This window comes from Crinia signifera, chromosome 8 (assembly GCF_055691185.1).
Source record: "Crinia signifera chromosome 8, ASM5569118v1, whole genome shotgun sequence".
In the NCBI taxonomy this organism is placed as follows: domain Eukaryota; kingdom Metazoa; phylum Chordata; class Amphibia; order Anura; family Myobatrachidae; genus Crinia; species Crinia signifera.
Window position 1 is genome coordinate 131,370,524 of NC_139224.1, and position 27,670 is coordinate 131,398,193.

Here is a 27,670-nt window from a genome sequence, read left to right on the forward strand (position 1 = left end):
GTGCTTATACAATTAAAAATCTTATAGGGGGCCAATTGACCTTGAAAGCACCCATTAGTGTGCTTATACAATTTAAAATCTCATCTCATCGTATGCCATTGTATGCCATATACAATGGTATACAATTTTAAATTGTATAAGATCCCATAAGATGGAAATCGTGGGAGCTGTGATAATACACAAGTACCAAAATATATTTTCTTTAATTGTGTATTTTATGAAATTAATGAACAAAGATTGACCCCTGGTGGCGTTTAAAGAAACCACGAGAGGAGTTAATACATGAGAGGAATCACAGATCTCAGCGCAGTATAACCTCTCTCTAGCTCTTTGTTATTTCCTATGTGGCTGAGTACCCACATATCTACTGCAGCTTTGATCTGAGATTCATCCATACTGTATATCTTTTTTTTTTTTATTGTGGACATCTATATAGTACACCCCCAAGTGCATAGCCACACCAAACCCCCACTTATCATAGTAGTAAATGCTCATACACCGTTTGTAATTTGCATTGTTATGGTCACTACACTCCATTAACATTAACAGTAGTATCAACTCTTACCCAATCCAAACACAAGGATTGAGCACTATACCAAAATTCTCTTGCAGGAAGGATGGGAGACACTGGACCATGGGATTGCAGGTTTGGCTACTGCAGCTTTAAATTCTAAGCTTGAGCCCTATCATGTGAATGTCCTTTAGGTGCTTCGTAGGGCACGTTCTGTAACGCTGTGCTATAAAATAAACTATAAAAGAAGCTGCATATTTTATTTTTAATTTGACTTTATAGTTAGGTACTGCTTGTAGCATCACACCGCTTAAGTGCAACAATTACAGGAATCTGTCCAATAGTTTGCCAAGCAAAAGCCACAGGGGGGTGGGTGGATGCTGCTGACTCGGTCCCCTGCAGTTCTCTAATCTGTCTGCAGACCACCTGGACCTGGGAACAGTGCATGCTATCACTCATTTCAGTTCATTTTATGGGTGGTGGTGACATTTTATCTTCCGGTGATACCTGCTGCTGATATTATACTTGTGCAGAGTGTACTTCTAAAACAGCATGCACAGGTAGACTCTCAAGGCATTGTGTGTGAACTTTCAGATTGTGTTGCACTGGCAGCCAAGGCCCATGTATCTGCACTTTTGGGCCCTGCTTGAGAACATGTTCTGGGTCAGTCAGTGCCTGACTTGGTGAAGCTTGTAGTGCTTCAGCGGGAGGATCAGGCTAGGGAGGTTGCTACCCATGATTCCTCACTGCATGGCTCCCACCCTGACTGCGTAGCATTAACCTTACAGGGCTTAAAGTTTCCTCTTAGCTGGCACTTTCTGGATTCTCAGCAGCGTGCAGTCTAGACTGTTTGCTTTTGGTTTCCCAAATGACTGTGGGTCTGTTCATTCTTCAACTCAACTTGTTACTTTTCCTCCTTCAGATCTCTTCATTCTCATCCTGGAGGTCTGAATGGTGCCAGATAAAACATTTCTCATTCCTGGCATATTTTCTTCACTTTTTCACTCCAACGGATCATATATCCAAGTGGGAACTGTCCCCCAAGGATGACACTGCAATGGCGCATTGACTTTTACTGGTCAGGCCTCTACTTCCTTTAAAAATCTGCTAGGTGAAAAATTTGAAGCTCGTCTCATGTCCATTTTTATGGGCTTTGTGCGAGTTATCAGACCTTTACTAGCCTCGGCTCAGGTGGCTGTGGAATTGGGCCAATAAAGTTATTGATAGCTATTCATCTAGGGATTCCCTACTAGAACAACTTTGTGGTGCAGCTCAATATGTGTGTAAGGCCGTGCAAGATGGGGTTCAGGTTGCTTTGAGGGTTTCCGCTATGGCTGTCTTTGCTTGAAGGGCCCTGTGGCTCCTTGCTAGGACTGTGGATTCAAAATGAAAATGTTCCTTGGAATATCTTCTGTTTGGTGAGCTTATTTTATTTGAGCAAGAACTGGATGCCTTTTTATTGCCCAGGCTACAAGGGGGAAAATCACTTTTCTTCTGCTGGCTGCCACAAAACAGCCGGGTCCATTTCTGAGCCTTTGTTCCTCCTTTCAGAGTGCACCGTCAACCTATCAGGGGCCTTTCATCGCAAATTGTGGTTCAACTTCGAAGGGTAGATTTCTGGTGTTAGCCGAAGCTTGAGAGAAGCCTAGCACCAGACAGGTTCTGTCTCCACCCAGTCTGTTTGCAAGTCAGAGATCATTGGGATGAGTCCTCTTCAGTCAGCTAGGTGCTGTCCATCATTTCCTTATGTCATACAATTGACATTCCCACTGCAGTTTTTTTTCCACTTCTCTTACCAGGAATGTGGTTAGGAGGGTTGCATTGGGCTAAGCCAGGCCTGTCCAACCTGCGGCCCTCCAGCTGTTGTGAAACTACACATCCCAGCATGCCCTGCCATACTTTTTCCATTAGAAAATGCTTAAACTGTGGCAGGGCATGCGGTTTTACAACAGATGGAGGACCGCAGGTTGGACAGGCCTGGACTAAGCGATCAAATCTCTCCACTGCTGGGATGGAAACTGGGGTTTTACTTCAACATTGTTTGGATGCTGAAAGGCTCATTCCACTCACATTTAAATCTCTGCACTTTGATGGCAGGTTTTTGAGTAGATCATATTTAAGTGCAGTCAATCAGTGATTCAGAGCATGGAGGCAAACCATTTTTTTTTTTTTTTGCCTCACTTGACATCGCAGACACATCTTCATGTTCCAATTTAGGCAGCTCATCATCATTCGTTCCTTCGTTTTCAGTTAGGATCAAATCACTATCATATTTCAGGCCCAACCATTCAGAGTAGCAATGGCTCCATGAACTCACACATGGCCAGATGCACTAAACTTCAAAAGTGATAAAATTGAGAGTGATAACCAACCAATAAGCTCCTGTCTGACATTTTTTAAACACAGTCTGTGACATGGCAGGTAGGAGCTGATTGGCTGGCTGTTTATCACTCTCCATTTTATCACTTTTGAAGCTTAGTGCATCTGGCCCCTAATGTCTTGTTTTAACGCCATCAGTTTCTGAAATTGGTCATTAGACTCTGAAACCTCTCTCCAGTGAGTTTTTTTTTACAAAGTCGAGACCCTGCAGAACTTGGGATTGACTGTTCTGCCAGTATGTTGATCTTTTGAGCATGAAGCTGTTGGACAGGATGCTCAGCATCCCTTTCATCTCCGTTTCTTGTTCTGTCCGACAGCACTCATTAAAAGTTTTCCAATAGTTGGTTTGGAAACTGGGCCTTCTGCAGGTGGATCTCCTGGCCTCTTAACACAACTTCAAGATTCCAAAGTTTTGTGTGATATCCAGAAACTCACTGGCTTTCACAGTGGAAGCAATTATGGTTCCGTGGGACTTTCATAGGTTTCCTACAACCCCATTGTTTTCTTGGGTACTCAAGCTTATCAGGGATCAATGGACGATGGTAATCCTAATGGCTCCAGACTTTCAACACCGATCATGGTATGCTGACATCCACAAAATGTCACCAGGTCCAGGTTGGCATGTTCCGTTTCATCCGAACCTGCTAATCAAGGTATGTTTCTACATAAGGACATTCCTTGGATGGCTTTAATGGCTTGTCTTTTGAAAGTTAAAGGTTTATTCACCCACGATAGTCCATACAGTCTTTGAAGCCCGGAAACCAGTTTCATCGTGCAATTACCAGTGTATGAAAAAAGGTACATCATGTGGCGTGAACAGAGACTGGTTCACACAGCCAGGTTTCACCTTTGTCATTTTTTGGCCATCAATTGGGGAGGGGTGGCTACAAGAGGACAGGTCTGTCCTTCAGCTCCTCTGTCCACACATTTTTACCATTTTCAGGTTTTTGCCTCCAATTGCCCCCATTGTAAGCATATAGTTCCTTCGGCCGGATAACCTGAGTCTTCCCTACCTAGGTATTTAAACGAATCAAGAAAAACAAAGAAAAGCAGTGCTCAAACAAGTTATAAAAAATCTAAAATAAGTGAATCCACTTTACAATTTTAATATGGGGTTTTTTGGATGTAGATCCACAAACTGGTCTGCGCTATTGTTTGAGCAGCCCAATATGAGAGGTTACTGTGGGGATTTGCTTGGAAGCAAAATATATATCGGGCGCTTGTTAAAATAATAAAGAGAATTTTGAAAAAATAGGGATTTTTTTGCTGCAGGGAGTGGTAGGGGTGGGAGAGATAAAGTGAAGCGAATAGAATAGTGGTTAGGCAGAACAAGTGCTGTTTGCAAGAAGGAAGAAATAGAATAAAAAGTAAATGGAAGATAAAATAAAAGTAAATTAAATTGAAATAAATATAATAAATACAGGCAAAAGTGAATAAAAATAAATAAAAATAAAATTACTAAACAAATAAAAGACAAATAAAAGACTATTGCGGCATGTTTACAATTCCCTTCTAGGAATAAGTAAGGAGGATAACAGTCCAGCTTGTCTAACTCAGCCTAGCTAGTCCTGCCTGGGGTCTGCATTTTATGGACGCTCCGGGCGGCAGTGGGCGGCACGGGTCCTGCGCTTGTATGCGCCGGGCTTCTGTCGGGTTTCTGGGATCTCGGCAGAGCGGCGGCTAGCATTGGCTGTGGATCTCGGCAGTGGCTGGTTCTGCTGGTTCTTCTGGTACCTCCTGTAGTACACATCCAACGCGTTTCACATCGGGTAGATGCTTTGTCAAGGATGACTGTGTTTGGGGCTTGCTGCTTTTTATAGCAAAAAAACTTTATTGATAAAAACGGAAGTGCCCGGAATTGCTGGTACTTAATTCAGCGGCAACCTCATGGCTTTTTTTCTAAGTGATTTAAAATATTTTTTTCCCATATTTTTTTCTCCATGCGCAAAAAATAAATAAAAATAAATAATAAATAAAATAAAAAATAAAACAAAAAAAATAAGAATAAAAATAAATAAACAAGAATAAACAAAGATGTAAGATTTTGAAGCAGTATAAGGATAGTTGAAAGGGTGGGGGAAGTTGATCTGCAGGGGGAATTTTTTATAGAAATGCTTTGAGCTCAATGTCAATATACAGACCCTTTGGCTCCAGGGTGTCCAGAAGATATATCCACTTTGTTTCTGTTCTTTTCAAATTGGATAATATATCCTCTCCTCTCCAATGCGGGGTTACATTCTGGATCCCCATAAAAGTGAGGCCTCTTGGGTCTTTGTTATGTCTTTCTAGGAAATAGGCGAAGACACTGTGGGTTTTCAATCCTCTTTTTATATTATATATGTGTTCCGTGATCCTTGTTTTTAATTTCCTCTTGGTCTGCCCAACATATTGGTGTCCGCACGGACATTCTAAGAAGGGGCAATCTATCTCTTAGAATGTCCATGCGGACACCAATATGTTGGGCAGACCAAGAGGAAATTAAAAACAAGGATCACGGAACACATATAGACATATCAAAGACCTAAAAGGCCTCACTTTTATGGGGATCCAGAATGTAACCCCGCATTGGAGAGGAGAGGATATAGTATCCACTTTGAAAAGAACAGAAACAAAGTGGATATATCTTCTGGACACCCTGGAGCCAAAGGGTCTGAATATTGACATTGAGCTCAAAGCATTTCTATAAAAAATTCCCCCTGCAGATCAACTGCCCCAACCCTTTCAACTATCCTTCTCCTGCTTCAAAATCTTACATCTTTGTTTATTCTCGTTTATTTAATTTTATTCTTATTTTTTTGTTTTATTTTTTATTATTTTTTTGTTTTATTTATTATTTATTTATTTTTTGCGCATGGAGAAAAAAAATATGGGAATTTTTTTTTTTTTAAATCACTTAGAAAAAAAGCCATGAGGTTGCCGCTGAATTAAGTACCAGCAATTCCGGGCACTTCCGTTTTTATCAATAAAGTTTTTTTGCTATAAAAAGCAGCAAGCCCCAAACACGGTCATCCTTGACAAAGCATCTACCCGATGTGAAACGCATTGGGTGTGTACTACAGGAGGTACCAGCAGAACCAGCCACTGCCGAGATCACAGCCGCTGCTAGCCACCGCTCTGCCGAGATCCTAGAAACCCGACAGAAGCCCGGCGCATACAAGCGCAGGACCCGTGCCACCCACTGCCGCCCGGAGCGTCCATAAAAAACGGACCCCAGGCAGGACTAGTTAGGGTGAGTTAGACAAGCTGGACTGTTATCCTCCTTACTTATTCCTACAAGGGAATTGTAAACATGCCGCAATAGTCTTTATTTGTCTTTTATTTGTTTAGTCATTTTATTTTTATTTATTTTTATTCACTTTTGCCTGTATTTATTTATTTTATTTATTTCAATTTCATTTACTTTTATTTTATTTTTATTTTATCTTCCATTTACTTTTTATTCTATTTCTTCCTTCTTGCAAACAGCACTTGTTCTGCCTAACCACTATTCTATTCGCTTCACTTTATCTCTCCCACCCCTACCACTCCCTGCAGCAAAAAAATCCCTATTTTTTCAAAATTCTCTTTATTATTTTAACAAGCGCCCGATATATTCTGCTTCCAAGCAAATCCTTACAAATCCTCTATTAAAAATAGAAATAATAAATCATATCAGAACCAGATCAGTAAAAGCAGTTCATGGAAATGGATACCAGGATCATGCATTGACTGAAGTAAAGTAAGGATTAGACGTGCACTGTTCCAATAAACAAAGTCCCAGTGTGTTCGGAGTCCAATGTTACAGTGTTCCTTCTAGGAACTATGGCGGGCAGGGTGCTGCTGCAAGAGGGCAGTGTAAGGGGGGCGTACCGGGCCCACCGACGTCACTATTGTGGGCGGTCCCGGGCCGCCAACGTCAAGAAAAGGGTCATGCCCGGTCTGCACCATCACAAAAAGGGGCGGGCACGGCCGCCGCCGTCACTGAAGGGGGCCCGGCCCCTCCGAAGTCTCTGCACTGCCGGGGGGGTCGGAGGCAGGCCATTTTAGCGGGGAGCTGCTAGAGGGGCAGGGCGCATTTTGCCCTTTAAAAACCGGGCAGGGCGCAGTGCCCCGCTAAAACAGCCAAAGTTACTGTACACCCATTCATATAAATTTTACTTCTATCTCAAGACATGGCCCCAATTACTATATCTATTAAGTGGCAGAACATTTACTGGTATTGTTGGATAAGAACAGAAAAAAAATCATCGGTACTTGTTTCCTAGCACGGCGCCCACGATATTCAGTCGTATGGCGTTGTATTCATTGTATCGCATCGCATGCCATATAACTACATGCGATGCAATTTTAAATTGTATAAGCACCCGAATGGGTTTTTTCAATGTTAAATGGTCCCCCTATAGGATTTTTAATTGTATAAGCACCCTAACGGGTGCTTACAATGTTAAATGCACCCCCACGCCACCCCCACTATCAACGCCAACCCGAAGCGTGGCGAGCGCAGCGGTACGCGGCCTCCGACCTTTTCATACCCCCACTATCCACGCCGGCGTGGAGTTGATTTTATATAGTGTGGCGAGCCACCGAGCCCGAAGCGTGGCGAGCGGCCGCGTATTACTTTACATGCATTCCGCATCCCCTCGCGGGGCTCCGTGCGCTCGCCACGCTTCGGGCTCGGTGGCTTGCTGCGCTCTCCACACTATCTAAAATCAGCTCCACGCCGACGTGGATGGTAGGGGTATGAAAAGGTCGGAGAACGCGTACCGCCGCCCCTCGCGGGCTCGCTACGCTCGCCACACTTCGGGTTTGCGATGATAGTGGGGGTGTCGTGGGGGTGCTTTTAACATTGTAAGCACCCATTACGGTGCTTCTACAATTTAAAATCTTACAATCGCATTGTATGCCATATACAATGGTTTACAATTTTAAATTGTATAACATCGGGTGCCATCGCGTTGCATCGCATACCATTGTAAGGCTTATGGTATACGATGCGATGGGCGAAGTGCTAGGAAACAAGTACCAAATCATCCTGTAAACTAGACCTGATGTATTGTAGTATATACGGTAGCCCTGTGAGCAGTTTAGTGTGTTTTTTACTCTTTATATTGGAAAGAACATCTGCTTGGAGTGTAGGTTAAAATATGAATTTGGATTAAAAAAAAGCTGTTTTTGTTTCTGCAGATCACTGTTCACCATTACCAGCAGAAGAAAAGCCAACTCTGCAAAATAATTTTATTCTGTTCAATGAAAACTCAAGTTTTAGTCAAACATCGCAAGGGAACAAAGCACTTATGGGATTTCAGAAGTTCACAATTGGAAGGAGTTCAACAACAGTGGTTCTAGGCCCTGCAGCTCGGTTAGCCTCTAGCCCAGGCAGCCTTCTGCACTGGGTTCCTGATCCTGGCAAAGTTTAGTGGGCAACTTAGTCATAACATGGCTTAGTAATGGCCAAAAAGAAGTTATCGGCTACGAAGGTGGAGTTAAGGATATCAAGCGAATCCTTTACATGCTCCTGTTTTTGTTAAAATTCTAAAACTATGGTTTAAAGGTTTTCTCATAAGTTTGTTGCTTATTTGTAAAGGAACAATTTGGCCCCAAAATAAGTCGGCTTGGTTATCTTTGTGTGTGATTCTATACCATTTTTTTAATATGTTAGTGCAGCAGTTCATTGTAGTGAAATCAACCAAGTCCGCATAGAACTCTATTCAATTAGCTCATCCCTGCGAGTATGGGCGAGAGAGCTTGCGGTAGCTCTGGACACACTGAGCCACATAGAGCCGCTTACAAAATCAATGAGATCGGGTCACGAGATTAACAATTTAACCTGTCATTGCCAGCAACTTGCTCCTCTCACTTGTGATTGAATTGACCTCATGGTATGTAGGAGCTTTTTTTCCAGTACACTCTATACAGATGGAGCGCCTGCCGTCTGGCGGTTGGATCGCCAACTGCCGGAAGGGGACATGCGCGAACGAGATGCTCGCGCGTCCCCTTCCCATGGAGGGTACCACCAATCCTCCCTGAAGCAGAGACAAGCAGGGTTTGCGTCCCAGTCAGATGGAGCGTCATCTCGCCAGCGGAGGCATTCTGGTGAGCCACGGCGCTAGCTGAGATGAACCATGCTTCATGTTAAAGTGAAAAAATAGTGCAGAATGCTATTGCCTTATATAGCTACCATCTGGCAAGTATGTATGCGGGTAGTTCCCGGTCACGATATATATATATATAATATGGGATTGCAGCCTGGCACTCTCCTTAACTGCAATAGCGCCAGTGCCCCGGACAAAAGTAGATGCTGTATGTAAAACAAACTGCTGCACTCTGAGGTCTTGTAAAAAGTAGAAGAGCATTTATTCCAATGCAAGTTTCCGTCGTTTCGGGGCTATCGCCCCTTTTTCATCTATTCCTTGAAAAGGGGGCGATAGCCCCGAAACGTCGGAAACATATATATATATATAATTTTCTATCACACGCGTTCCTTGCGTACAGACTTTTTTCTTTCCCATTAAAAGGCCATTGATGTCTACTTCAGAGTGGTGGTTTCTGGGTAGTTGATTCCCATTAAAATGTGTTGGAGATCGCAGCTTTTGAATACACTAGTTTCTGGCCCTTTCTCTATGTTTAAACATTTCGGATGCTTTGCAGATTAGGCAAATTATACTTAAAATTATTGTTGGCAATTGTATGGCGTTACATTTAGCAATTTAGATATGCCGTTTTTTTTTTTTTTTTCTGCAATACAATTTGCAGGCACTTAATCAAAATAAAAAGATTATTTAAAAAAAACAGCTGATCTTTTTTGTGTCTGTGTCCTGTATACATTTGATATATATTTCTAGCTGTGTAGCATGATTTCCTACTGTACCTTGTAGCTATTTAAAAATTAAATAGATCCCATAGTAACCATAGGAACCTTATCAAACTGACACAGCAGCACTTTTTCTCAAGTGCTACAAAAGTGATACATACGTATACCGGGAGACAACAGGCCAACCCTGGCATCCTGATATGGAGAATCTTGACAGGTGATACCTAAGGGATCAAACCCTCTCCCTTTACCCTCCTAACCCTCCCTTGTAGCAGCCTAACCTGAATCCCTTGACATCCCTGCTAATTTCTAAACCTGACATCATTGACTCTGACAGCATTCGTTATGTAGACAGTAATACAATGTTGGCTTATTAGAAGTTTGACATATCCCTGGTGGCCCAGCGATGACTTACCTACTCTTGACTGCTGCAGCAATGTCTTTTGGGTTCCTGTGGTGATGTGACACTGACTTCCTGGTCTGATGTCAGGTGTGTATTCCACCCCTACCGTACCTAACATGAACCCCCTCCTAGCCTCCTCATCCTATCCTTCCCTAGTATTGAAAGAAGAGTTTTGGAGGTTGGAATGTGTATTACAGATTCACTTTTGGAATCCCCTTAGAATGTAATTTAATATTACAAGAAAATTGGAGGATAGCAGGGAATGTTGTAGCACAGTTTTGTGGAATCTTAGAGGTGTCTGAATTATAATAATAACACATTACAGTAGTATAGCACCATCTTGTGAGCTCTATAAAAGTTCCGGCCTTATTAGGAGCTTGTCATAAGATATGCATATATAAGAAATAGCACCATCTTGTGGCTTTTAAAAACAGTACGGGTATTTTTCAAATCGAATTGCAGGAAATGAGCATTCTTTCCGATACAGTGCTAAAACCACACTGGGTAATAACAGAACAGCAAAGAGCACAGAACAGGCATAATGGCCAATACAATATACCAAAGTGGAAGGATTGTTTACATCTGATAGAACATTTGCATAACCATAAACAACTAAAAATTACTTGGTATAAACCAGATAAAATCTTAAGCATCAAAAAAAATCTTGAGAAATGAAATGGTGTCAGCAGATATATTGGAAATGCTGTGTACACACGGTGCGAGTACCATGTGATCTAATCGCATCGGGATCGCACGGCATGCATGCGATCTGCATACAACTTTGACTATATAGTGCAGATCTGCACGATATAGTCAAGGCAGCCGAGACTTTCTGGCTGCGATACGTGAACGCTCATCGGGATCGCAAGGGTAAAAACCCCATGCGATCCCGATGAGATTTTGACTATATAGTCAAAATCTCATGCAGATTGTACGCTTGTGTACACACCATAACACTGGGTATTACATAATTGAAATAAAATGTTTGAACTTGGAATTTCATATAACCAGGACCTTTTTTTTCTACATTAGGCGAGCTGCATGGGGTGCCTGCGGCTAGTGTCTCCTGTCAGTATTCCATGCAATGTAGTTGAAAATTTGCACTCCCAAAATGGTTTAGAGGAGACCTTTGTTAGGGATGCTAGAGGATCCGTAGTACCTAAAGACATCCTTCACTACTTTTTCTGCTGAGTAGTCCCAGGATGTGTCCATACGGGTGATGCAGGGAATTTCAGGATGCTGCAGCTGCCAGCTACTGTAATTTCATGAGCACCAAACAGGGTGGCAGGAAATCCCTGACAAAGAGCGTTGCCTTAGTGTGGCATAATTTCCAAGGGAGATTACTGTGTGGGATATGATGTCAGGGTCATAATATGGTGTTGGGCATTAATGTGTGGAGCATAATATGGTGCAAGGGGCATTATGGTGTGGTGCATAATGTGTAAGGGGCTTTACGATGTGGTGTGTAATAGGTATTACTATAAGGAGGGAACATTTATAGGGCCTTAAATAGGATTCTTTTATCCTGTTGTGGCCAATGTCTGGAGGTGTAACACTGTGGTGAATGATAGCTTTTTCCTGTGAGGATATGCCCTTTTTGGTGCGAGCAAATGTTTGTCGACATGCTACATTTTTTTTAAATATCCAGATGTTTTTTCAAGGGATATACAGTAGCACCATCTTCAGGACTTTACAATAAACAAAAGATAAAGATTGTTTTGGGATTAAAAATAATATAATGTCTCAATAAAAAAAGGACTGCTCTCATTTTGAAAATGGCAAGATTGTTGAAGGTTTAAATGGAAAATGTAAAGGCCACTAGTGTAAGATATTGCATGCGATACCCCACCAACTTTTGCATACAATGTATAGTATGTGATCCCAAGCATGACCTCCGTATACGATGGCCACTTTTCATCTGATACCTTGTTTCAGAAGTTCTAAATCTGTTGAAAAGTGGCCATATCGCACTATTGGTTGGCCCAGTTGCAAAATATAATTTGGGTCCCTTCTTCCACTCCAGTCCAAGTTCACAATATGCCAAACAGCAGTGGGCCTCTTAGTTCTTAGGGGACCCAGTGCAATACACCTGCTGCACCAATGGCAGTTCCGCCTCTGAAATACTGTATACATAATATTGGCAAAATAATCTTTCTTTCACATTAGTAGCTTCCATTGTTACATACAGATGGAGCGTGGCCCATCTTTGCAGGGGATGGCGGAAGATTCACCAGCCGCTATCCCCCACCAGCCGCCGTAAGGGGACGCACGCACACGCGTCCCCTTACAACGGGGCTCCCCCCGGGTCCCCGCAGCCTCGCCGATGGTCGCCCGGGTCCCCGCCGCCTTGCCGCACCCCCCTAACCCTGTCCATCTCCCTAAAGTGGAGACGGACAGGGTTCCTGTCCCCCCGCCAATGGGAAACTGAGATGCACGCGCGTCTCAGTCAGATGGAGCGCCTCTCCGCCGGCGATCGCCAGCGGACAGATTCATTTTTTAACCAATGAAAGCAAATATTTCCCGATATAAAGTGAGCAGAATTTCTGGAAAATCCAAGTCAATCTCTTCTGAGGATTTCCTGTCTAATGCGAACAAACACGTTGCCTAACTTTCATTAATATAACTCACCAGAGATAGCAAGATGGCTCTCGGGGCAGAGTAACATTGCCACACATGCAATTACAGTAGGACGCAGCATGTGAAATAGGAAATCCCAGACTTAATTTGCTGAATTTGTTTGGAAGAAGTTGAATTTTAAGAGATTGGGTTATTGCTGCCACCAGTGTCCGATTTATAACCCATGAAGAAAGATTTTAGATTTCAAAGCCACCAACAATTGGTAATTAAATGCAAAATCATTAAATATTATTGTCCTTTGAATATTCCATAAATGCATTTTTCAGACGACCAGCATTGGATGCTGGGATAGTGGGTATTCCAGGGCTGGAGGACTGGGCACCAAGGAGTTGAAACTTCTTTGAGAGTGCAGCACGTACGTCCGCCCCCCTAATACCACCTCCCTATCCTCAGAGACCAGTTTTTCCCCTTGGTGCTCTGAGGCACAGGGCGCTGTTTTTAAGGAGAGGGCTGTTTCAGCCCTAATTAATTAAAAAAAAGTTTATTTTACTTCAGTAAAAGTACTCTCCGCACTTCTCCTGGCGACTGGTGGACGGACCTTACGGTCAGTCACTCCTCTGCACTTGGAGGGCGCCGCAGCTGAGGAGAACGGTCAGGTAAGCAATGGGAATCGAGTGATGCGGCTCAATCCACCAGAGACCTACCAGCGGTACGCAGCTCATGCTGAAAACCCGCTAGACTAATACGGATTTTTGATGCTGCAGGGAGCTAACATGGCAGATCCCGCATCAGCGCTCTGAGGTTCCAGGAGGAGGTGGGTTTTAGCCCTGTTACTCTTCCCCCCTCCCCTCTGAAATGGCTAGTTCGGAGTCCCCCCATCCTCCCGAGGGTGCTCCTCTCCTGCCCCTCTCTGACTGCGGGGGCCATTTTACCCATTCGGCAGCTGTGTGTTTATTATTATCTTAGTTTATTTTTTTAGATGTGAGCATTTACATACCACATAACTCTGTGCTAACAGGGAAAACGGTATATTATGACCAGTTTGTTTATTGGTGATTATTGTGCAGCATTTTCACTTCTTGCACTCGCATACGAGTTACTATTGTTGACATTGCATGGCCACAGTGTATAACACCACACAATGGGCCTTATTCGAGTTCACTCTTTCTGACAAAATCCTTCTTAGATGGACAAAACCATGTGCACTGCAGGGGGGGCAGATGTAACATGTGCAGATATAAATAGATTTGGTGATTTTTTGGTGATTCTTTGCAGGGTAAATACTGGCTGCTTTATTTTAACACTGCAATATAGATCTCACTTTGAAGTAAAACCCCACCCAAATCTAATTAGATCTGCACAAGTTACATCTGCCCCACCTGCAGTGCACATGGTTTTGTCCATCTAAGAAGGATTTTATCTGAAAGAGTGAACTCGAATAAGGCCCAATGTCAGGAAAGGGGGTGCGCAGACAGGTTACCGCTCCAGGGAAAGGTGTTAACTGAAGTTAAGAAATTGAGCGCTTGTATCAGAATTGCCCTCTTATAGCTGCTGCTTAATCAGGGAGTGGTCAGTCCCTTGAGATTGCAAAAAAGGGGGTGTTTAAGCAGGGCTATCAATGGAAAACAACCATGTGTATCATAAAAATAACAACATTTATTAAACAATAAAACAATATATGATAAAATTAGGTACACAAGATAAAATAGGCAAGGTTGGTAGGTGGACCAAGGATGGTATAAGACTGCATCCCACTGGGACTTTCACCATTGGATCAGTGCAGTTTAATACAGTTATTGGTCCACCTACCAACCTTGCCTATTTTATCTTGTTTACCTAATTTTATCATATATTGTTTTATTGTTATTTTTATGATTCACATGGTTGTTTTTATTGATCGCACTGCTTAAACCCCCCCTTTTTTCCAGGTTACCGCTCCTGTGCTGCATGCTTATATATGTGCAGCATGTAATGAAAATTTTGATTGTGCTGAGCAGGACCACTCTGGTCTCTGTGGACGCTGCTCTTTGCCGGGGGCTAGTTCACACCTGTTCCCTGCAGGCCGGACTGGGCTATTGACCTGTCCTCTGTAATGAGGGAATTGGCTTCTCAGCTCGCAGTGTCACATACTCCTGTGGCTCCCCCTGTTCCCATTCAGTCAGCTGAACCTTCTTGGGTTCAGCTCTTCAAAATGCTTTGTCTGGGCCTAGCTCTCTCAGACCAGGCTGGCGTGAGGTACAATATCTCCACATGGGTAATTCTTAAGATACTGATGCCCCAGCAGAGGAGGACTCCATGGCTAATAAGGATCACATGACACAGGCCAGGGTGGATAGTCTAATCAAAATTATCTGGCTCACTTTTGAATATAAAGGAACCAAATTCACAACCTCCTTCTGTGGCTCCAGTCTTTTAACCCCTTCCCGACATTTGACGTATATATACGTCATGGCCGGGATGTACTTCCCGACACATGACGTATATATACGTCATGACTTTAAACTGTCACCGCGTCTAGGGACGCGGTGACAGAGGGACGATGTCTGCTGTCCCTGACAGCAGACATGTCCCAGCATGCCCGGGGGGGGGCGGCGATGCCTCCCCCCCGTCGGCGATCGCTGCGATTGGCTGTTCAATGTGAACAGCCAATCGCAGCGTTTTCCTGTGTTACCGGCGAATCAGACGCTCGGTAACACAGGGATCAATCACCGCCGGGTGTGAGGGGGCGTGAGGGGGTCACCGGTGATGACCACACCTCACCCCACCTGCCCCCAAGGCTGTGATTGGTCCGTCGGACCGACGGACCAATCACAGCCATGGCGCGTGATTTAAACTAACGGTGACTGCGCTGCAGACGCCATTCCGGTCTGGAATTGCGTGCAGAGCGGTCACCGTGCCAATCTGTCGTGATATACTGACCTGATCCTTGCCTGATACTTACCTGATCACCGCTGGTAGCGTGCTGCCAGCAGCTGGATGCTTCCTCGATCTTGTGACTTTCTGTGTGCTGCTGCTGCAGTGTCATAGAGTGACAGATAGTAAGAGATAGTGAGAGATAGTGATAGAGAGTGCTATATTTTGTGTCTGCTGCCCCCCTTTTGTGCTGATCAGTATATCTGTGCTGATCAGCAACTTTTTGGGGGTGCAGGGTTTTTTTATATATATATATATATATATATATATATATATATATATATATATACCTGTCAGTTGCACCAAAGGTTGTGCTGCCTGTGCAACTGACTGCTGCCCCCCCTTTTGTGCTGATCAGTATAAATTAACTGATCAGCAACTTTTTGGGGGTGCAGGTTTTTTTTTTTTATATATATACCCTGTCAGGTTGCACCCACAGTTGTGTGCCTGCTGCCCCTCACTGCTAATCAGTGTTGCATCACTGCATCACTGATCTGCAGTTTTTTTTTTTTGGAGAGTGCAGTGGGGTTTTGTTTTTACACCCACGTTGCTTTTGTGGGTGTCCTGTGGCCGCTGAGCGCTGATCAGTGACGTACATCACTGAACAGCATTTTTGGCACAGGGTTGATATAATTTTTTTTCTGCAGTTTTTTAAATTGTTTTTTTTTTTTTGGGAGAGTGCTGTGGTTTATTTTTTTTAAATTGTTTTTACACCCACGTTGCTTTTGTGGGTGTCCTGTGGCCGCTGAGCGCTGATCAGTGACGTACATCACTGAACAGCATTTTTGGCACAGGGTTGATATCATTTTTTTTCTGCAGTTTTTTTAAATTGTTTTTTTTTTTGGAGAGTGCTGTGGTTTATTTTTTTTTTATTGTTTTTACACCCACGTTGCTTTTGTGGGTGTCCTGTGGCCGCTGAGCGCTGATCAGTGACGTACATCACTGAACAGCATTTTTGGCACAGGGTTGATATATAATTTTTTTTTTTTTTATTGGGATCAAATTCCTGTATAAAGTATTTTTTTTTCTGCACTACATACACACTACACACTACATACCCCCCGTGTTGAAATAAAGTTTGTACCCCCCCTACACTATACACGTGTTGAAACATTACACTTACAGAAACACAAAAATAAAAATGGCATCCCAAATGTCATCCCAAATGTCATCCCAGTCATCCAGAAGAATGTATTCAGCGGAGGAGGCATATGCCATGCTTGCCTCTGACTCTGACACAGCCAGTGATGCAAGCGGGGAATTTGAAGAATTCGTCTTAACCTCATCTTCCTCCTCTAGTGATGAGGGACCCCCTCAAAGACGCCCCCGTAGAGCAGCTGAGACCCCCCCCCAAATGATTGATCCTGTATGGACCCCACCACCAGACAATTTTGAGCCCCAGGTTCCTGAGTTTTTGGCCATCCCAGGAATCCAATTTGATTCAACAGGTCTCAGAGAAATTGACTTTTTCAAATTATTTTTCTCTGATGATTTTATAAATTTAATGGTGGACCAAAGTAATTTATATGCCCAGCAGTTTATTGCTCAAAACCCCACGTCATCATTTGCTAGGTGGACCCCTGTAGATGCAGTAGAGATGATGACGTTTTGGGGTCTGGTGTTACATATGGGCATAGTAAAAAAGCCAGAAATTAGGCAATATTGGAGTACAGATGTTCTGTACAGCACCCCACTTTACCGTATGGCCATGGCTCGGACTCGTTTTGAGACAATCCTTAAATTTTTACATTACACCGATAATGCACAGTGCCCACCCAGAGATGATCCCACCTTTGACCGGCTATTCAAAGTCAGGCCGGTCATTGATCATTTCAGTGCCAAATTTGCAGAGATGTACATCCCTGAAAAATTTATTTGTATCGACGAGTCCCTTATACATTTTAAAGGAAGGGTTAAATTCCGCCAGTACCTTCCCAGTAAGAGGGCAAGGTATGGCATAAAAATGTATAAACTGTGTGAAAGCACCTCAGGGTACACCCACAGGTTTAGGGTATATGAAGGGAAGGATTCAAGAATTGAACCGCCAGAATGCCCCCCCTCCCTCGTAGGTGTTAGTGGAAAAATTGTCTGGGATTTAGTGCACCCCTTCCTGGATAAAGGTTATCACCTCTATGTGGATAACTTTTACACTAGCATCCCCCTGTTTAAGGCCCTTGGTTTTATGAGGTACAGCAGCTTGCGGTACTGTGCGCAAGAACCAAAGAGGCCTCCCAAAAACGCACGTTGCCCAATTACTGAGAAGGGGTGAAAGCAGGGGAATATGCACCGAAAATATGTTGTTGGTCAAATATAAGGACAAGAGGGATGTCCTTATACTGACAACAATTCATGGAGACAGTACCACCTCCGTCCCTGTACGAGGTACCAGTACCCACACCTCAAAACCTAATTGTATCCTAGATTACAATAAGTACATGGGCGGAGTGGATCTTTCAGATCAGGTACTGAAGCCGTACAGTGCCCTGCGGAAAACAAAAATCTGGTACAAGAAGCTGGCCGTGTATATCATCCAGATGGCACTGTATAACGCTTACGTGCTATTCCGTTCTACCAGCCAGAGGGGGACATTTATGCACTTTCAAGAGGAAGTCATAAAGGGCCTAATATTTGGGAACCAGCAGGCAGAGGGCCCCAGTACTTCTAGTACTGGCCCCCGTATTGTACCAGGGCAGCATTTTCCTAACGAAATCCCCTCCACTGCAAAAAAGGGCAGGACACAAAAAAGGTGCAAAGTTTGCTATAAAAAGGGAATAAGAAAGGATTATATTTTCCACTGTGAAACTTGCCCCGACAAACCCGGCCTATGTATAAAGGAGTGTTTTAAAATATACCACACATCTATGGATTATTAGGTTCATCATTTCACCGTGCTTCGGGGGTCTTGCTAATGCCACATAGCACCCACCATTCATTCCACCAGAATCTGAGCTGCAAAATCCAAAAATCACTCCTTCCCTTCTGAGTCCTGCCATGCACCCAACTGGTATTTTTTGGTCACATATGAGGCATTGCCATACTCGGGAGAAATTGGGGCACAGATTTTGGGGTGCTTTTTCTCCTTCATACCTTATGAAAATGAAAAATTTTGAGCCAGAACTGCATTTTTGTGTAAAAAAATGTAATTTTTCATTTGCACAGCCCAGTTGTATCAAAATTGGTGAAACCCCTGGGGGTTTGAAATGTACACTATACCCCTAGATGAATTCCCTGAGGGGTGTAGTTAGCAAAATGGGGTCACTTGTGGGGGGGTTCCACTGTATTGGTGCTTTGGGGGTCTTGCTAATGCGACATAGCACCCACCAACATTCCACCAGAATCTGTGCTGCAAAATCCAAATATCACTCCTTCCCTTCTGAGTCCTGCCATGCACCCAAATGGTATTTTTTGGTCACATGTGAGGCATTGCCGTACTCGGGAGAAATTGGGGCACAGATTTTGGGGTGCTTTGTCTCCTTCATTCCTTGTGAAAATGAAAAATTTTGAGCCAGAACTGCATTTTTGTGTAAAAAATTTAATTTTTCATTTTCACTGCCCAGTTGTACCACAATTGGTGAAACCCCTGGGGGTTTGAAATGTACACTATACCCCTAGTTGAATTCCCTGAGGGGTGTAGTTTGCAAAATGGGGTCACTTGTGGGGGGGTTCCACTGTATTGGTGCTTCGGGGGTCTTGCTAATGCGACATAGCACCCACCAACATTCCACCAGAATCTGTGCTGCAAAATCCAAATATCACTCCTTCCTTTCTGAGTCCTGCCATGCACCCAAATGGTATTTTTTGGTCACATGTGAGGCATTGCCGTACTCGGGAGAAATTGGGGCACAGATTTTGGGGTGCTTTGTCTTCTTCATTCCTTGTGAAAATGAAAAATTTTGAGCCAGAACTGCATTTTTGTGTAAAAAATTTAATTTTTTCATTTTCACTGCCCAGTTGTACCACAATTGGTGAAACCCCTGGGGGTTTGAAATGTACACTATACCCCTAGTTGAATTCCCTGAGGGGTGTAGTTTGCAAAATGGGGTCACTTGTGGGGGGGTTCCACTGTATTGGTGCTTCGGGGGTCTTGCTAATGCGACATAGCACCCACCAACATTCCACCAGAATCTGTGCTGCAAAATCCAAATATCACTCCTTACCTTCTGAGTCCTTCCATGCACCCAAATGGTATTTTTTGGTCACATGTGAGGCATTGCCGTACTCGGGAGAAATTGGGGCACAGATTTTGGGGTGCTTTGTCTCCTTCATTCCTTGTGAAAATGAAAAATTTTGAGCCAGAACTGCATTTTTGTGTAAAAAATGTAATTTTTCATTTTCACAGCCCAGTTGTACCACAATTGGTGAAACCCCTGGGGGTTTGAAATGTACACTATACCCCTAGATGAATTCCCTGAGGGGTGTAGTTTGCAAAATGGGGTCACTTGTGGGGGGGTTCCTAACTTTTAGCATCTTATGGTGCCTAGAAACCTACATGGTGCCTAAAAAATAATCTCATAAAAAGGAGGCTCCAAAATCAAGTAGGTGCTCCTTCTATTATGAAGCCTGTGGTTTGGTCAACGTGCACACTAGGGCCACATATAGGATATTTATGAAAACAAAAGAATTGGGGGAATCAATTTTTAGTCACATTTCTCTAGTAAAATCTACTGTGTTCCTTAGAAAAATGTATTAAAATTGCAAATCTGCAAAAAAAATGAAATTTTGAAATTTCACCTACACTTTGTTTTAATTCCTGTGAAACACCTAAAGGGTTAACAAACTTCCAAAATGCTGTTTTGAATACTGTGAGGGGTGCAGTTTTTGAAATGGCATCATTTATGGGGGTGTCTCACATACAAGTCCCTCAAAGTCAGAACTGAACTGGTCCCTAAAAAAATCAGTGTTTGAAATTTTCTTGAAAATTTGAGAATTTGCTATTCATATTTTAAGCCTCCTAGTGTCCAAAAAAATTAAAAGGAGGTTGAAATAATGATGGCAACATAAAGTAGACATATGGTCTTTGTTAGTTATTAACTATTTTGAGTGGTATGATTATTTGTCTCACAAGCAGAAAATTTAACATTTGAAAATTGCTAAATTTTCCATTTTTTTACGACATTTTGGTATTTTTCACAAAAAAACACAGACTGTATCGACCCAAATTTACCACTAACTTGAAGTACAATGTGTCACGAGAAAACAATCTCAAAATCACTGGGATAAGTAAAAGCAAAAAAAAGTTATCCCCACTTAAGTGATACATGTCAGATTTGAAAAAAAGGGCTCTGTCAGGAAGGCAAAAACAGGCTGCGGCGGGAAGGGGTTAAACATAAAAAGAAGGATGCTGTCCTATTCCCTCAGTCTGCACAGCTTAGTCTGATTTAGGAAGCTTAGAAACATCCCCCAAAAAATGTCTTCTTTCAAAGAGTATTCTCACTTTTTACCCTCTTTCAGAGGATCATAAAAAAGGGAAGATCCCCCTCAGGTGGATGCGCACGTGACTAAGCTTGTCAAAGCGACCGCCCTGCCTATACCATACGTTACGTCCCTTCAAGACCCAGTGGATAAGAAGACCAATTTCTAAAGTCCATTTACTATAACGCAGTAGCCGCCATTGGTCCAGCTTATACAACAGCATGGACTACTATGGCTATAGGTCATTGGGCTGATTCTTTATTAGAACACCTGCAGTCAAGCACACGCAGAGCAGACTTGTTGCCCTTGGTGGACAACATTAAGGAGGCATGCACCTACCTCGTGAGGAGTCCTGGAAGGAGGTATTTTTGCCTCTAAGATCTCAGCTGTCTCTGTGGCAGCATGAAAGGCCCCTGTGGTTAAGGTCGTGGAAAGCGGATAATGACTCCAAAAAAGCATTGGAAGCCCTACCATTTTGTGGAACCGTACTTTTCATTCCAGAATCCAAATCCATTCATTTGGACAAGATCGTTGATTCTATTGCCGCTTCAAAGTCGTCCTGTCTCCACACAGTGGCCTTAACCCAGGCAACAGAGCTTTCTTTTTTTTTTATGTAATATCATATGGCTATATCCTCACTTTTTGGCCCAGACCTCCAACTCCGTTCTTCACAACGGGTCTCCCTGTAGACCCCTGGAAGGCATTATAGAGTAATAGTTCTTTTTCCTCAGCCCAGAGGGAAACAGGCTTTTACTCGAACCTCTTTTTGGTCTTCAAAACAGACGGCTCATTCTGTCCGATTCTCAACCTAAAGAGATTGAATTAGTTTCTCCGGGTTTTCAGAATAGAATCCCTCAGTTCCATCTTGCACTCACTCAAACTGGGAGATTTGATGGCGTCATTAGATATACAAGATGAATATCTTCGCATGCCCATGAAATTGGAGCACCAGCGCTTCCTTTTGGTTTGCAGAACTAGACCATCATTACCAAAAGTCATGGCAGTAATGGCGGCCCGTTTACATCTTCAAGGAGTGTGGGGTCTTCCCTACCTCAACAATCTCCTTCTCGTGGCTCATTCAAGGGAGGACCTCCAATTTCAATTACAACTGACCGTGAACCTGCTTTAGTCCCATGGGTGGATAATGAATTGGAGAATGTCCAGTCTGGTTCCCTCGACCTCTATCATACACCTCAGAGCCCTTCTAGACATGATGTCTCACAGGGTCTTTCTTCCACAGAACAAGATACTGGAAATACAAACCCAGATTTGATTGTTCCTGGCCCAATGCATAGTGTCCACCTCTGCATGAGAATACTAGGGAAGCTGGTGTCGAGCTTTCCCATGGTGGATTTCACTTTCGCCTACTCCAACTGGCTTTACTGAGCCGCTGCAACCGCTCACACCTCCATCTCAAAACAAAGTTTCCGATACTCTCACAGGAGGTCCGACTTTTGGACTGGAGCTGCGAGCCATTTATCAGACTTTGCCACTCTGGAACACATCTTCCACTTTGCCACTCTGGAACACTATTCTGGCATGGGCAGAGAAGTACCTTCTAACCCTGTCAGCGGTGTACATCCCTGGAGTGCTGAATTGGGAATCAGACTTTCTAAGCCACCAAAAACAGTTCATTCTAGTGAATGGTCCCTTCGCCATGAGGTCTTTTCCCTCTTAACAGATTGCTGGGATTGCTCTCCCGACACAAGAAACTGTACGGGTCCAGAACAAGAGATCCACAGACTTGCCTGTTGGATGCCCTCTCTGTTCCTTCACCATTTCAGAATATTTTTGCCTTCCCTCCGGTAGGCTTGGCTGGGGATCGCATACAATACATCCTATGCAAAAGGACTGCATATGGTGTATTGCAGGGGTCCTCAAACTATTTGGCTCTGGGACCCCATCAGACAATAGAAATGATTACAGGACCCCAGCAAGTTACCACAGAAAGTTATCACATCACATGATGGGATGAGTCTAAAATAACAGACAATGCAACAGATTTTGGTACTTGTGAGTTATCCGGGCGCCCGATGTGGTCATCGCATGCCATTATAATAAGGCATACGATGCGATGCGATGCGACGCGACGCGTTTTGCCATCGCGTCGCATCGTATGCCTTATTATAATGGCATGCGATGCGACGCGACGCGATGTTAACACTTCCCGCCCATTTTTAAACCCGCCCTCTGGCACATCTGGCAGAAAAACAGTGTGAGGTAGTTTCCAGAGGAGAGAGCAAGTGATTTACAGAGAGAGATAGTGTTTTACAGCGTTGGTGTATATTTGTGAGGTGAATTTTTGGACATTTGCCCCAATATTGCCCCATTTGGCCCCTTACACCTGCCCCATTTTGGCCCTTACACCATTATTCCCAAAATGGCTTTGGTTGATGGCATTTTCAGCCTCCCAAAAACTGAGGAAGAGACAGTCGTATTCCTGCAGGAGAAAGGGCTGCTCCCATTGACTGCCACATGCCCAAATGGCCACCCTATGCGCCTGTCCCTGAAAGAGCGCAAATGGCGCTGCTACATTAAAAGTTGCAGCAAAAAACAGAGTCTGCGGGCCTCCCTATTCTATCCTGGGTGCAGGCTCCCATTCATGACTATCCTGCGCTTCATCTGGTGCTGGTGCGATGAACTGACGTCAATAGAGTTCTGTGCTAAGAATTTAAAGCTATGCAACAAAAGCACCATTTTTTATAACGCCTTGATGCGGGAGGCATGCCAATGTGACTTGATGGCACAGCCTCAACGGCAGATTGGAGGCCCAGGGCAAATGGTGGAGGTTGACGAAACACTGTTTGTGAAGCGCAAAGCCAATGTTGGCAGAGTACTCCCACAGCAGTGGGTGTTCGGAGGAGTGTGCCGGGAGACAGGGGACTGTTTCATGGTCGCAGTTGCCAAGCGAGATGCACCCACTCTCCTCGGTGCAATTGTGGAGCACGTGGCACCTGGCAGCACCATCGTCAGTGATTGCTGGCGCGCCTACCAAACTACTGAACTTGAGCGGGCTGGTTACAGCCACTTGCGGGTCAATCATCGGTTTAATTTTGTAGACCCAGAGACTGGTGCACACACCCAGAACATTGAGAGACTGTGGGGTTGTGCAAAATGGCGCAACAAACGCCAGCGGGGCACAGCCCGCCATCATCTTGATTCCTACATGCAGGAGTTCGTGTGGCGAAAGTGCCTGGCGGGAGACAGCGCATTTGAGCGCATTCTGCATGCGCTCACGTTACTTGATAAATAATGATGTTGATTGATTATTGTGTGCTTTGTGATTGTTTGTTATTCTAATTTATTTCATTAATATGTTAATTACACAGTTATTCCCTTTAATTCAGTTGTCCTTAATGTGTCAGATATGCATGATATTGATGAATGATATTGGATGCTCACAGCCACTCCACTATCAACGTGAACCCGAAGCGTGGCGAGCGCAGCGAGCCCGCGAGGGGCGGCGGTACGCGTCCTCCGACCTTTTCATGCCCTACTATCCACTAGGGCGTGGAGTGAGAATATAATAGTGTGGCGAGCGCAGCGAGCCACCGAGCCCGAAGCGTGGCGAGCGGACACGGATACCTTCACAGGTAAGCGCGTCCCTTCGCGGGCTTCCCAGGTGTCCATGGCGACGTGGACACCTGGGAAGCCCGCGAAGGGACGCGCTTACCTGTGAAGGTATCCGTGTCCCCTCGCGGGGCTCGCTGCGCTCGCCACGCTTCGGGCTCGGTGGCTCGCTGCGCTCGCCACACTATTATATTCTCACTCCACGCCCTAGTGGATAGTAGGGCATGAAAAGGTCGGAGGACGCGTACCGCCGCCCCTCGCGGGCTCGCTGCGCTCGCCACGCTTCGGGTTCACGTTGATAGTGGAGTGGCGTTAACAATGGGGATGGGACTGACATTGTGTCACATTTTGGGACACTTTCTTGGGGGTTTTACACTGCTAAAATCGGGTGGTATCGCATCGCATCGCATGCCATGTGGTTAACATGCGATGCGACGTGATCACTTTACATGGTACCCGATGTAAAATCGGGTTTGGGTGGTCATATCGTCGCGTCGCATCGCATGCCATTTGGTTAACATACGATGCGACGCAATGCGAAATCGGGTTCGGGTGGTCATCTCGTCGCGTCGCATCGCATGCCATTTGGTTAACATACGATGCCATGCGATGCGACGCGATGCGTATACGACCAAAAATCGGGCGCCCGGATAACTCACAAGTACCCAGATTTTTCAGATTCTTTGAATCACTGACTGAGATGAGAAAAGTCATCAGCCTGATGTTCAGCAACATGGAGTCACAACCCCATGCTGAGAAGGTCGGGGCACACAGCTTGAGAGCCGCTGGTGTATCGTATGCAGTCCTGACGCCGGGAGGTTCCTGGGTGGCTCAAGGGGGTATCGCGTGTGACTTATCCCCTCGGAGAAGAAGTTCTAGTGCAGCGGTTTTCAAACTGTGGCTCCTGACCCCAAAGTGGGTCCCGACCACCTCAGCATGGGGTCACAACTCCATGTTGCTGAACTTCAGATTAGTGTGTCTGTAGAGGGAGGGACAGGGGATAACTCATTAAGTAAACACCTTCTGCTTCCCTTTTTCATCCCCCTTTTCCATCCCCTCATTACCCACTGCCTCCCTGTCACAATAGCGGTCACTTTACTTCACTGACCACACATGTGGCGGCCATTGTGGTAACTTGCTGGGGACTTGTAATAATTGTTATTGTCTGACGGGGTCCCAGAGCAAAATAGTTTGAGAACCCCTGTTCTAGTGTATAGCCACCTTAAAGTTGCCCATACACAGGACCGATTTAGCCTGTTTTCAACCGATTTCTACAGATCGGGCTGATGGATAGGGTTAAAAGTGGATAAAATGGATATCATATACAGCTTAGACAAACTCTGACTTACACCACCACTATGGCCACTTTAACTCTTTTAAATATTTAATTTGAATGTTCTAATACACAGTTCTAAATATCAATATGTGAATTACTATATCCTATTGAATAGAGTATACATTTTTCAGGGAAATCCCTGAACATTTAACATGTTTTTCTAGAATTTTTATTCTCTCCTGAGACATCTCTCTCCTTTGCTTTCTCTGGTGAATGCCTTGAGTTGTGTAGTTCCCCAAATGCTATCAAACAGGTATGACCCGACTAGGCAGGGACACCATTAGACCTCTGACGGTGTCCTGTGGTATCTGTCACCACATTAATAACATCATTTACTGTACAGTAAATCGTGAAATTTGTGAGGTGGGACCTCCATGGCTCAGACTTGTTATTACAGTCAATTCCGCAGATGCTCAATCAGATTGAAATCTAGGGAATTTGGAGGCCTAAGAAAAAAAATAGTTTCCCCAAGCACTGTATCTGTAACCTTATTTAAATAAAAAAAAATGTGGTTATACATATTTGGAAATACATGGAGTCTGCGGGCCTCCCTATTCTATCCTGGGTGCAGGCTCCCATTCATGACTATCCTGCGCTTCATCTGGTGCTGGTGCGATGAACTGACGTCAATAGAGTTCTGTGCTAAGAATTTAAAGCTATGCAACAAAAGCACCATTTTTTATAACGCCTTGATGCGGGAGGCATGCCAATGTGACTTGATGGCACAGCCTCAACGGCAGATTGGAGGCCCAGGGCAAATGGTGGAGGTTGACGAAACACTGTTTGTGAAGCGCAAAGCCAATGTTGGCAGAGTACTCCCACAGCAGTGGGTGTTCGGAGGAGTGTGCCGGGAGACAGGGGACTGTTTCATGGTCGCAGTTGCCAAGCGAGATGCACCCACTCTCCTCGGTGCAATTGTGGAGCACGTGGCACCTGGCAGCACCATCGTCAGTGATTGCTGGCGCGCCTACCAAACTACTGAACTTGAGCGGGCTGGTTACAGCCACTTGCGGGTCAATCATCGGTTTAATTTTGTAGACCCAGAGACTGGTGCACACACCCAGAACATTGAGAGACTGTGGGGTTGTGCAAAATGGCGCAACAAACGCCAGCGGGGCACAGCCCGCCATCATCTTGATTCCTACATGCAGGAGTTCGTGTGGCGAAAGTGCCTGGCGGGAGACAGCGCATTTGAGCGCATTCTGCATGCGCTCACGTTACTTGATAAATAATGATGTTGATTGATTATTGTGTGCTTTGTGATTGTTTGTTATTCTAATTTATTTCATTAATATGTTAATTACACAGTTATTCCCTTTAATTCAGTTGTCCTTAATGTGTCAGATATGCATGATATTGATGAATGATATTGGATGCTCACAGCCACTCCACTATCAACGTGAACCCGAAGCGTGGCGAGCGCAGCGAGCCCGCGAGAGGCGGCGGTACGCGTCCTCCGACCTTTTCATGCCCTACTATCCACTAGGGCGTGGAGTGAGAATATAATAGTGTGGCGAGCGCAGCGAGCCACCAAACCCGAAGCGTGGCGAGCGGACACGGATACCTTCACAGGTAAGCGCGTCCCTTCGCGGGCTTCCCAGGTGTCCATGGCGACGTGGACACCTGGGAAGCCCGCGAAGGGACGCGCTTACCTGTGAAGGTATCCGTGTCCCCTCGCGGGGCTCGCTGCGCTCGCCACGCTTCGGGCTCGGTGGCTCGCTGCGCTCGCCACACTATTATATTCTCACTCCACGCCCTAGTGGATAGTAGGGCATGAAA

General features: G+C 44.5%; 1 protein-coding gene across 1 annotated transcript in view; it reads left to right on the forward strand.

The window, feature by feature from the left end:
- TDRD5 (tudor domain containing 5) overlaps nt 1-9,628 on the forward strand; it is a 49,911-nt gene extending 40,283 nt beyond the window's left edge. The window contains exon 16 of the mRNA XM_083157159.1: nt 8,054-9,628. Coding sequence (XP_083013285.1) covers nt 8,054-8,286 — 233 coding nt within the window. The 3' untranslated portion in view covers nt 8,287-9,628. The remainder of the gene's footprint in view (nt 1-8,053) is intronic.
- Nucleotides 9,629-27,670: the final 18,042 nt, after the last annotated feature.